The sequence below is a fragment of the Amblyraja radiata genome, chromosome 15, assembly GCF_010909765.2.
Source record: "Amblyraja radiata isolate CabotCenter1 chromosome 15, sAmbRad1.1.pri, whole genome shotgun sequence".
NCBI classification, from domain to species: Eukaryota; Metazoa; Chordata; class Chondrichthyes; order Rajiformes; family Rajidae; genus Amblyraja; species Amblyraja radiata.
The window spans coordinates 24,046,632-24,058,751 of NC_045970.1; the positions used below are offsets into that span (position 1 = coordinate 24,046,632).

Consider the following 12,120-nt stretch of genomic DNA (forward strand, 5'->3'; position numbering starts at 1 on the left):
ATTACATAAAGTTATTTCATGTGGAGATTAATGCTGGTGGTGGGATATGAGCTCTGTTCATGCCAGAATGGCAATTATATTGTTATCTTCTGTTATTGGTTTGTTCTAGCACTCGGGGATAAATAGTTCCAATGCAGAAGTTCTGAATCTAAACAATGTGACTGAGGCGGACAGTGGCGAATATATATGTAAGGTCTCCAATTATATTGGAGCTGTCAATCAGTCTGCTTGGCTCACTGTTGCTCAATTCTCCCCAAAAGGTAACACAATTACAAAAACAAAAATCACAAAGCTCTGCCCATGGTAAATGAATTTGGGAAACAGCTGATTCATGCTGGGAGATGCTTGGAAGATTGAAAGCAACTTGCGGAATCTTTGGGCTTTGGGTTATTCATGGTTTCTTAACTTCCTTTCCAAGATGCAACTTTATGCACGGTAGACATGGAAAAATATCCACAATGTGCGACTAAATTCTCTTGTCACAATACAGTTCAACGTGTTTCTCAGTTTGTCTTTACCTTTTTCATCACTACAGTTTTTAATTATTTTGTGAATTTTCTTCTTTAATTTTCTGCCTTTTCATTTCCGTTTCATGTCCTCTTTCATTTCACCCCTTTTATTCGAAGACAAAAATTATGAAGAAAATAATTATTGTGGCTCTATTTTTCCATGAGTTCAATTGCATGTCTAGAAGGGTGAGTTAAGATGGTGATGGGTATCTGATTATTCCAGACAACAAGCTTGGGTGCAAGCTGTGGATGAAGGGTTGTGGATAGGTACAACACTCTATTAGGTTGCTGCACCTCTACTGTTAAGCAGCAATCCCTTGGTTTGTTGTTCCAGTCCACAAATATCTCATGATGTCTTGCTTGTATATTTTTTTTGTTTTTGCTTCCCTTTTATCTTCTAGACTGCCGGTGTTAATACTACGGACAAAGAAATTGAGGTTCTCTATTTACGGAATGTAACTTTTGAGGATGCTGGGGAGTATACATGCTTGGCGGGTAATTCTATTGGGATTTCTCATCACTCTGCATGGTTGACAGTTGAGTCAGGTACATATGGCTTTCCTTCAATGGTTAATCTTTCACCTAATGCAAAATTGACACTGCTTTCTGTAGAAGAACTGGCAAGGAAACTGAATTGCTAAAATTGTACCAACATAGATGGATAATTATATATAATTATATATAATGTATTTGTTTAAATAATTAAGGGGAGAGTCACACTGACAATTGCTTTTTTACCGTTGCAATGCCAGTTTCTCTTCTATTAAAGAGCAGTGTTACTTCTTGGGAATTCACTCAATGAATTAACTTTATTTCTTCATTGATTGCATGCATTCAGAATGAGGTTCTGATTCATTTGCAGCAGAGGGCATGGAAAGTCTTACTGAGCATGTTGAAACTGATGCTGTTTCTCTTTCTTAAGAAATAGTCATCAGTGATATTTTTTAACTGATAATTGGCTGGAAGAAAGTTGGCATGACACAACTAAGTTCAGGCAAAACTTCCACAATTATCACTCAATGAACTGCACCTGCTCGGCAATTCCCTTGTGAAAGTTCAATTCTGTTGAACAATGATGGTTATCAGATTTGCAGGATGCAATAACAACTAATCTTTTCTCCTCGGAGAAAAGGACCTGCTAACCACACTGTTTGATCTGAATGACGTATTGAGGTTTTTCACCAAATACCATGATTGTCTCTTTAAGAATGCAACAAACCTTTGCTGTAGTCTTTAATTTCACAGACAATCAGGTAAAACCCTTCCTGCAGCTTTGCTTTCACTAGGAATCTGGGACTGTTCCTGGTTTTATTTGCTTCTTGTTTCACCTTAAAGCTTTCAGAGGGCATGTTATGCTTGGTAGCTTTTGGCAGTACTACTTGTTATGGATGGCAGAAGCTTGAATAGTATTCATTATGCTAAATATGTTGTGCTGTAGATGTACGTTAATGATAAAAATTTAAGGCACTGCCTAACACACTGAGTGTTTTTTTGCTTATGTAATATACATGAAGCTGTATAACTGAATATTTATCACTTTAACAAAAGCTGGTTCAGTTTAACCTTTTAGCTCTATGAGTCTTGGACTTTGCACCAGAGCATGTACAGTTTTAAATTTAACATCAATATAATTTTTAACTGAACATAACAATTGTAGTGAAATAACTGCCAGTATGTTAAAGCTGGGCAGAAATATTATTAATTTATTAGTTCTGTACTTGAATTTTATTTTTTGTTTGGTTTTTATTGTCATTATTAGTATCCCTCAACGACTTAAAGAGCTGGAAGCCGTTTCCCCCCCCAGTTTTGCTGTAATAACTTTTAAGAATTGCAAAAACAAGAGAATGTCACCTTGCTCCTTGTCTTCCTAATTCTTTGCAAAATGTCACTCTAGAATCTAATGCAAAGGTGCACCAGTACTACATCAGACCAAAAATATGTTTTTGATTCATCCTTAGTCCCTGGTTTCCTCCCTCTTGTGTCTGCAGACATCCAATATCTCGGTTTAATGGCGTTGTAGACCTGATCATTCTGTCACAGCAGTACTGCAACCACAAGGTTTGTTCAGTTGGTGCCACTGGGTAATGAGCAGAAAGAGAACTTTTTCCTTTGGTATCATAAGATGCTGAGGCCATTTCCAACAAGACTGGTATTGTACCACTATAACACCCTAATTCTATTGAAACAGAGGTTTTGTAGTTTAGGCAAATAACTCGGTATCACAATGGTATCTTTAAAACAAAAGGCACTCACTTTGTTTATTATTATTGAAAATGTTCTGAAAGAATATGAATGTTGCTGTTAGTAATATGTCACTTCTATTTCAGTCACCTTGTCATGTGTAAATCTATACGCTAACATCTGACAATTGTTTCTTCACGTGCAATCCAGTGCCCGAAGACAAACCAAAAGGGTTGACCTCTCCTGACTATCTGGAAATAGTTATCTATTGCATTGGTGTTTTTGTAATCGTTTGCATGGTGCTGACGGTTATTATTTGCCGCATGAGGAGCACTGCCAAGAAGCCAGATTTCAGCGCCCAGCCAACGGTGCACAAGCTGACCAAAAGCATTCCTCTGCGCAGACAGGTAACAGAAAGTAGATAAGAGAGTTCAAAAATCTTTACTTACATAACATACATTTATTTTTCCCTATTAGTGGACACCCCAGAAATGATCAATCAACTTCCCCTCTTTCTGTAACATTAACCAAAACATTGTCTTTACTCTAAATAGACTACTGTCGAATTTCCAGTGCTGAGCTGTTTATCCACTCATTAAGCTTATTAAATAACTATCAATTTTATTAGTCCTCAATTCAATGCTATAGAAGTTGTTTCAATTAGGAAATTAGAAAGAACTGCCAAGGTGGATAGGATGGAATAAAGGTATTTAATGTCGGAAGGGACTTTCTCCGTCTCTTGGGAGCCGTATCAGCTCCCAAGATGGAGCTTTCAATTCCAGGACATTCGAGATGTCCACAGGTTGACACGCAATGCTGGAGTAATTCAGTGGGACAGGCAGCATCTCTGGAGAGAAGGAATGGGTGACGTTTAGGGTCGAGACCCTTCAGACTGATGTCACCCCATTCAAGATGTCCTCTTTCTTTAGTAAGCGTGGTTTTCCCCCAGCTCTCATAGATAGATCCCTCACCTGTGTCTCCACTGTGACACATTGTTCTGCTCTCGCTTGCTCCCCCACCCCCTTGACGGAACAGAAATATAGTGATCCAACATTTCAGTCACATCTTCCGATCCCCACCCATTTCTGCCTTCCACAGAGACCACTCACTCAGCAACTCGTTGGTACATTCATCCCTTCCCACCCAAATCAACCCCTCACCCGTTACCTTCCCCTGCAACTGCAGGAGATGTAATATCTGTCCCTATACCTTTTTCCCCACATCCATCCAGGGACCCCAGCAGTCCTCCCAGGTGAGACAAAGGTTCATGTACAACTCCTCTAACATTCAACTACGGAATCTGGTGTTCCCAACGTGGCCTTATGACATCTGCGAGAGTAAGCATAGATTCAGCGACTGTTTCGCGGAAAACATGCTCAGTCCACAAAGGCTTACTGGATCTTCTGGCTGCTAACCATTGTAACTCCTCTTCCCATTCCCTTTTTGTCCTGGGCTTCCTCCACTGCCAGAGCGAGGCAACACACAAACTGAAGGAACAGCATCGCATGTTGTTAATTAATTCATGTTGTTAAGTAGCTAACATACACCTCCAACCCCCCCCCCCCCCCCCCTTTCTGCCTCCCCTCTCTTCCCTGTGCCCCACCTGGACCTGCATCCATTTCACCCCCCTCCCTCCCACCTGTGTTCCTTCCTCTGGCTTCGCAATTTATATTATTTCCATCATTATCTCATACCTTTTTGTCTCTTCATCTCTGACCTATGTCCACCCATCTGCCTATCAAAACCCCCCTCACCTATATCTGCCTATCACCTGCCAGACTTAGTACTGCTCTTCTCTCTTCCAGCTTTCTTCCCACCCCCACCACTATCAGGCTGAAGAAGGGTCACAACCCTAAATGTCACCTATCAATGTTCTCCAGAGATGCTGCCTGACCCGCTGAGTTACTCCAGCACTTTGTGTATTTTATAACGAAAATGTGTTTTTACTTTTGTTCTGGAATTCTTTCTGCTAATAGATAAGATGTTCCTATTTTATTAACAATTTTTAATTCGTACTTTAGACAATAAGTAATGAAAATTCAAAGAACATTTCTTATCACTCAGGCAGAGTTGTTGTGTGTTACCATTAATGTCAATTGTTGATGTACAATAGTGTACTCCACATGTTACATTCCATGTACAGGAAAATAATCTAAATACTGGGAGATGGACTTCCTGCTCCACCACTGCTACTGCCCTTGTGAGATCATTAAAATATTCAGCATTGGAGAAGGGTCTTCAGATTTGGAGTTGCCTCTCGCAAATAGCACAAAATAGTTGTAGCTGTAACATTGGCAAATCTCTTGCCTCCAACTCTTCCACTATACCACGTGCCTAATTTGCATAAGAATCATATTTATTCCCTTCAGAAGCATTTCAAATTTAAACTTGTACCTTTTTAATCTCTGGTTTATCAACATGCTCTATCAATGTGTAATTCAGTGAATGCATGTTGATAAGGCATTTAAGCAAGCTGCCTTTAGCAGCATTTTCACTGACCTCCAAATAACAACATTGGGTCAGTTGTTGTGTTCATGGGGGTTCTGCTCCAGCAGACCTTCAGCAGCAAAAGACAAGATCTTGAATGTCGCATGGTCATGTTCACTAAGTTGTTAGCACAGAGTATATCAGATGGGGTTGTTGCATTTACTGTCTTGGTTTTGAGTCAGGAATTCTGGATTGGGTAATATAGTGTGGACCACCAATCTGGCATGAAACTGAAATTACTGGAGCTGTCATTCTTTGATTGAGATTTTAGATCAGACTGCCTTTTGCTGATTGCATGACTCAGCTGGATCTTAAACATCCCAATGTGTATTAAAAGGGCATTGATTTTCAGAAGATTTTTCCTTCAATCGATTTCTCACAGATTTGATGATTATTTGTTTCAATCCTTTTTGTAACTGACCTTATGTTAATAGAATCAGAGATGTCATTACAAAATGTTTGGATGAAGGTGTTTTTGTTTTTTTTATGCTAATTGATTGGGTGTAGACCGTGAGTTCAAAGGAATTATCACTTTGACAGTTAGTTCAAAGGAATTCTCAGGAAGTTAGAGGTAGAGTTGCAGAGTGAAAATGTTAAAACAATAAATGACATACCTGATTTGCATTTTCAAATCTTTCCAGCTTCCACATCCTGGAATTAATGTGCAATGTAGTTATTTGTACATAACTCTAGCCTTCACACATATTGATAATTAAAAACCTGTTAAAATGTGACCAACATGCAGCATTTGTCTACTTCCCAGGATTTCTCTCAGCTGGGGATCTCTCTTCCAAACTAGAACTTTGTCAAGTCAAGAGAGTTTATTGTCATGTGAACCAGATAGGACAATGAAATTCTTGCTTGCTGCAGCACAACAGAGTATTGTAAGCATAAATACAGAACAGTTCAGTGTGTCTATATAGCATAGGCCATATATATATACACACATAAATAAACAGATAAAGTGCAATAGGCTGTTATAGTTCAGAGTTTGTTTGATGGCGAGTTTAATAGCCTGATGGCTGTGGGGAAGTAGCTGTTCCTGAACCTGGATGTGCCAGATTTCAGGCTCCTGTACCTTCTACCTGATGGCAGTGGAGAGATGAGTGTGTGGCCAGGATGGTGTGGGTCCTTGATGATGTTGGCAGCCTTTTTGAGGCAGCGACTGCGATAGATCCCTTCGATGGTGGGGAGGTCAGAGCCGATGATGGACTGGGCAGTGGTCACAACTTTCTGCATTCTTTTCCGCTCCTGGACGCTCAAGTTGCCGAACCAAGCCACGATGCAACCAGTCAGTATGCTCTCTACTGTGCACCTGTAGAAGTTCGAGAGAGTCCTCTTTGACATACCGACTCTCCGTAATCTTCTCAGGAAGTAGAGGCGCTGATGTGCTTTCTTTATAATTGCATCAGTGTGCTGGGACCAGGAAAGATCTTCGGAAATATGCACGCCCAGGAATTTGACGTTCTTGACCCTTTCCACCTTGTGGGTCCCTATCCTACCCCTTCCAAAGTCCACAATCAGTTCCTTGGTTTTGCTGGTGTTGAGAGCCAGGTTATTGTGCTGGCATTATCAGCTTTTCCTGATAATGCAGATAAATGTAGTGATTCCAAAGAAGGGATATAATCAGAAACATAATTGTAAATATTAGTTCAAATCCACCAATGTCGTTTTGCACCTAGACTAAAAATTGTGCCTCTGGGCTGCCCGATCTCTGTCTTTAATGAATGATATAACCATGATAATGTTGTGGGATCTCTTTAAACAGTTGTTTCCTAAAGAGAGCTTTTAAATGGGGTCCATGTTGCTTAACCATAGATTCCAAATATCTGCCAAATCTCTTTAAAACTTATTTTTAGCTTCCTGCTTTCCAGTTAAACATTGACATTCATGTTTGGAAAATTATTTATGGAAAATCTGCTGTCAGACTATGGGTTTCATTTTTAATATTGATGTGGTCCATAAATAGTTAAAAGTCTTAATCCCTACTTGCTGCACATGGTGCAACCCTGGTGACAGGATGTGATAATACCAAAGGAATTCCATGTATGCAGGCATGACCCCATTCTGCCACCTCCAACTGCCAGATGTCACCCCAAATTACATATCATTAGCTTTTCTTTCAGTTTTAAGAGTGTAAATTAATAGCTGTTTTTTAAAGTACGGTTCATTAGTGTGTGTATTAAGGACTTTTAGGGTGATTCTATTTTAATAAGTTAGTACAATAAACCACTTCAATATTTTTAGTGGTATTTGAGGGAAAGGATAGGTTGTTAACAGCAATGTTGATTGGTAGTTTTAACTTCTTGTTTTCCATTGCAATCTGTGCTGGGCAGGGAATTTGCTGATGATATTTAGAAACTTTATATGCCAAAAACTCCAAGTTATGTTCTTACTGGATTGGTCAATGTATTTAGTTTGTAGTAATCTTGAAAACTGATTTGTTCATCAGTGCAAGTCCTCAGTATATTCCAAAAATATACATTTTTGGAGACATTTACATTGTTTCTTTTAACTTTTAATACTTGATAGGCTGTAGCGACTTTAAGGGAAATGTTGTGATTTAAAATGTTTATAAATATTAAACTAGAAAGCTGGACTGTGATGGTGTATTTTTACGGTGTTCTTCTGTTTCGCCAAATTGAATTTTTATTTAAATGATAAACTGAGGAAAAAGTCATTTGATCCACAACAACCCCAGAAAAATACACACGCAGAGAGCAGCACGTGGAAATGATTTGTTACCATTATCTTCATAATTTTTAATGTTCATTTGGTGCCCTGTGAGTAATCAACTTTTTTGCATTCATTAGTTAAAACAGGAGACCCTACACAAAGTGCATGATGATTGCTTTGTAATTGTATATATGAATATAATTCACACCGCACATTCAGAGGAAAAGAAAACATAATGTAAGGTGAAGTTGTGGAAAAAATTCTTGTCTGGATAACCTCCAGGAGTTTCAAGTACTCGATTACAAACATTCACAGCATGTGTGTTCCAAGAGCTGCAGTCAATGGTTTGGGTTAAAACATCTGATAGAAATTACAACCAAATGTGGCATAGGTGGTTGTAACACTGCCAGTGAACTGGTGTAATGGACTGGAAAAAGAAAAATAACCAAACATGACATAAATGTGGATTCAAACTATGCTTCTTTCCCTAAAAGTTTGGCATATACTGTATTTTATGTTGAAAACTAAAACAATATAGTTCCTGTTTCAGTGCTATTTAAGTATGCTCCCTCGTTCCTTTTTCTGTTGAACTGAAGACTATATTTGTGCCACTTCGTGTTCTCATAGGAAATTCAGAAGTTTTAGAACATTTGATAACTTCTATCCTGCCCTCACTTTCACCTGGCCTTACTCTGTCCTTCCTTATCACTGACAATTCAACACCGCAGAAGAGCCGAAAATCAGAGATAAATTAAGTCAAATCGGTGAAAGAACGGCAAAGAAAATCCAAATATATTTTAGAATTACATAACGATGAAGAACGATGTAGGGAGTAAAAAGGGTATTTTGTGGTGATGCAGAGGATGTATGTAAGTTAACCATCATGGCCGTTTTCTCAGGAGGGCCATTTCCAACATCATTGTTAAGCAGGATGAGTGAGAGAAGAAAAATTAATGAGTTAGGCAACTTTGAGAGTAACTAAATCATCAAACCTAGGTGAAATATATCCTGAAGTGCTAAATGAAGCAAGGGAGCAAATTACAGATGCCACGGCCATTGTTTGCTCATCACCACTTGCTTTAAGAGTGGTGCCAAAGTATCTGGGGACTGCTGGCATTGTACCATTAAATAGGCAGGAAGGCATAAACCTAGTAATCACAGACCAATTAGTTTAACTTGAGAGATTGGCAACATATTTGTCTATTCCAAGGTACAGTATTAGCCTTTCTTTTGGAAGATACTGTTAACCAAGGACAATTAGCATGATGTATTAACAGAGCAGTGCATCTGAATAACTTGGTTGAATATTTTGAGAAGAGGTCAGTGAGGGGCAGTGTGTTTGATGTAGTCTCTAGGTTTTTGGCAAGAATTTTGAATGGCTTGCATGACAGGCTGATCAAAAAGGCGTCAAACGAATAGTGTATAGAGAAATGTACAAATCTATTAAAACTTGGCAGAAGAATTGGGTGGGGGGGGGGGGGAGATGAGAAAAATGTCTTAAATTTGATGGTACTGGGGTCTGGAAGTCATTTCTTGAAAGTAGTAGAAGCAGAAACCTTCATCATATTTAAACAGTTCTTGGATATGTACACAAAGAACCAAAACTCAGAGCTACAGACGAAGTGTTGGGATAAGACTAAGTAGCTCTTTTTTACAGGCAAGTACACAATGGGCAAAATAACCTTTTTGTTATAAATTGTCAATGATCATAATACTATTTTGGTGTGAATTCTATGTCTGTTAATATCTATAAACTAATTAATATTGTAAGCAGTCTGCAAAAACAAAATTCCTCAATATTATGATTAACCTAACTTACTTACTTGTATAATTACTTGTGGCAATGTTTTCTAAATCCAAAAACACTTTAAACACTTTAAAGGTATGGCTTTCTAATTCTAAATTTGAAATTAAGATGTCCAACAGAGGCCTATTTGGTGTGCCGATTTAAAAAATACCCGAAACTATTTAAAAAATATGTAATTTTCTTTAGTAATTTTGGCTGAGTTAGTGGATGCAATGTTTGTAAAGTGTACTGACTGCTACGGTTACTGTGTAATGACCTGGTGAGATAAGATCTCCAGACAGATGTATATTGTAGACTACTGAAAACCAGAGACTAGCAAAATAGGACCAAATGAATTAGGTAAATTTGAGTAAGGTTATTGATTTACTTCCCAAAATTTGGAATTGTCTAAAATGAAAAAGCCTTTTTCTTCACTTACTGAACAACAAGCACAATAATCCTATGTAAATGTTAACTGGCAGATTTAAGCACTTGAGAGAGCATGGATTTAGGGCCTGTCCCACTGACACGACCTTTCAGCGACTGTCTTCGACCTTGAAGCTCGAGAGCACTCGCCTGAAAAACCTCGAGCTGGATCGACCATCGGCGATGAAGCCGAGAGCTGAACCGACCACACACACACACACACACGTGCACACGGCGGGGGCCAGGGAAAGCGGGGGAGCGCTGTCTGAAATTCACACCCGCGATGAACAGGAAGGTAAAAGACGGCCTCGACCAAACTGAGGCCGCGAGTTTGCGGGAACTTCCCTCGAGCATGAAGGAGAGTTCCAGTGACCTCATAGGATCTCCTACGACCACGTGTCGACCATGCTGCGAGTCGAGGGCAAACTCGTCTAAACTCGCAGATTAGGTCGCCGCAGTGGGACAGCCCCTTTAGTGAGATGTTTCTCAGTCCAGGTGCAGCGGTTTGGAGACCTGGCCTATTTCTAAAAGAAACATAGAAAATAGGTGCAGGAGTAGGCCATTCGGCCCTTTGAGCCTGCACCGCCATTCAATATGATCATGGCTGAAACTAAAGAATGGTCACACACACCAGAATAGATGTTCAATCTGGGGACCTAGGAACAATTGCCAACAAAGGACGGAAACCCAAGATTCACCTCAAATGGACCTATGCAGCCAGCAGCATGATAGGTTGTGAATTGTAATGGTTCTGACCTGATCTTTTTACTGTCCGCGCACATAAAAGTAAATTTTGCACCCAATTCACCCCTATAGTCTTCATTTAATTCTTCTGAATATATGATTGCAATAATGGGTGTAGATATCAAACCAACAAACCAGTGTATAAATGTAATTGATTTCAGTGTAATGTGACAGTGGGAATCATCAGCATTTTGTTTCTTCGACGTTGCTGTAAACAGGTTTCAGCAGATTCCAGCTCCTCCATGAATTCTAATACGCCCCTGGTGAGGATCACTACACGACTCTCATCGGCAGATGCACCCATGCTGGCAGGGGTTTCAGAATATGAACTCCCTGAAGACCCAAAATGGGAATATTCACGAGACAAGTAAGTACCTAATTGGGCATAGGCACAAAATGCTGGCGTAACTCAGGGGGACAGGCAGCATCACATGGGCAATGGGCAAAATCAGAGATGCTGCCTGAGTTACTCCAGCATTTTGTGTCTACCTTCGATTTAAACCAGCATCTACAGTTATTTCCTACATAATAGTACGTATTGGGCCATTGTTTCCTAATTGTTAACCCCAAGCCATCGAAGGTATCAGAACTTTAAACTTGGATTGTTTGCGACTCATTGGGCCAGTATTCAGATGCTTAGTGTATGTGTAAATAAAGAAGACTGCTAGAAATAATAGTGGAAATACTCGGCTAATCAAGCAATATCTGTGGAAAAATAAAACAGTTAACATTTCTTTACAAAGAGCTTTTGTCAATTTTTGTTTCATATTCCAGTATTTTTGTTTAGTTTGTTTTGCAGATTGCTAGAAATGTTGATCAAGCTAAGTTGAAATCTCTAGGAGATTTCTCCTCTTTGCATTCTGGCATTGGACATCTATCTGAAAGGGGAGGCTGATTCAGCTTTAGAGTATCATGCCGAAAAAATGGCATGTCTGACAGTGCATTGTTAGTACTAGTTTCAGCCTGTTGTATTCAAATTCTACACTTGGGCTGGAGGCAAGGATCTTCTAATCAAAATTACAAATATTGTGTATTAATTCTTCTGAATATATCAATTTTCAACCTTATTACAAAGCAAGGGACTGCAACCAAATGAAATGTAGTTCTGTTTGCATTCAGAAATCTGTATTCGCGATCACATACAAAATTAGATGCAAGTCCTCCGTATTGTATGTTTGAGCAGTGCTGCAGCAGTGGTGAAGGTTGCTTGGGGTTTATAGCCAGGAGGTATGCACGCACTTGTCTAAGGGCCAGTTTTGGAAGCCAGCAATTTGATATTTCGATTCTTACCTATCATGAGGTCCTTTTGAG

At 39.3% G+C, this 12,120-nt stretch overlaps 1 protein-coding gene across 10 annotated transcripts in view; it reads left to right on the plus strand.

Annotated features, from left to right (window-relative positions):
* Nucleotides 1-12,120, plus strand: part of fgfr2 (fibroblast growth factor receptor 2) — a 168,461-nt gene that overhangs the window by 135,175 nt on the left and 21,166 nt on the right. For 7 of the 10 annotated variants that reach the window (XM_033033810.1, XM_033033811.1, XM_033033809.1 and 4 more), the window contains 3 exons: nucleotides 110-260; nucleotides 2,901-3,103; nucleotides 11,028-11,176. In XM_033033810.1, coding sequence (XP_032889701.1) covers nucleotides 110-260; nucleotides 2,901-3,103; nucleotides 11,028-11,176 — 503 coding nt within the window. Of the gene's footprint in view, nucleotides 1-109; nucleotides 261-910; nucleotides 1,056-2,900; nucleotides 3,104-11,027; nucleotides 11,177-12,120 lie in introns of all 10 variants that reach the window. The other 3 variants (XM_033033815.1, XM_033033814.1, XM_033033816.1) reach the window with 3 other exon arrangements.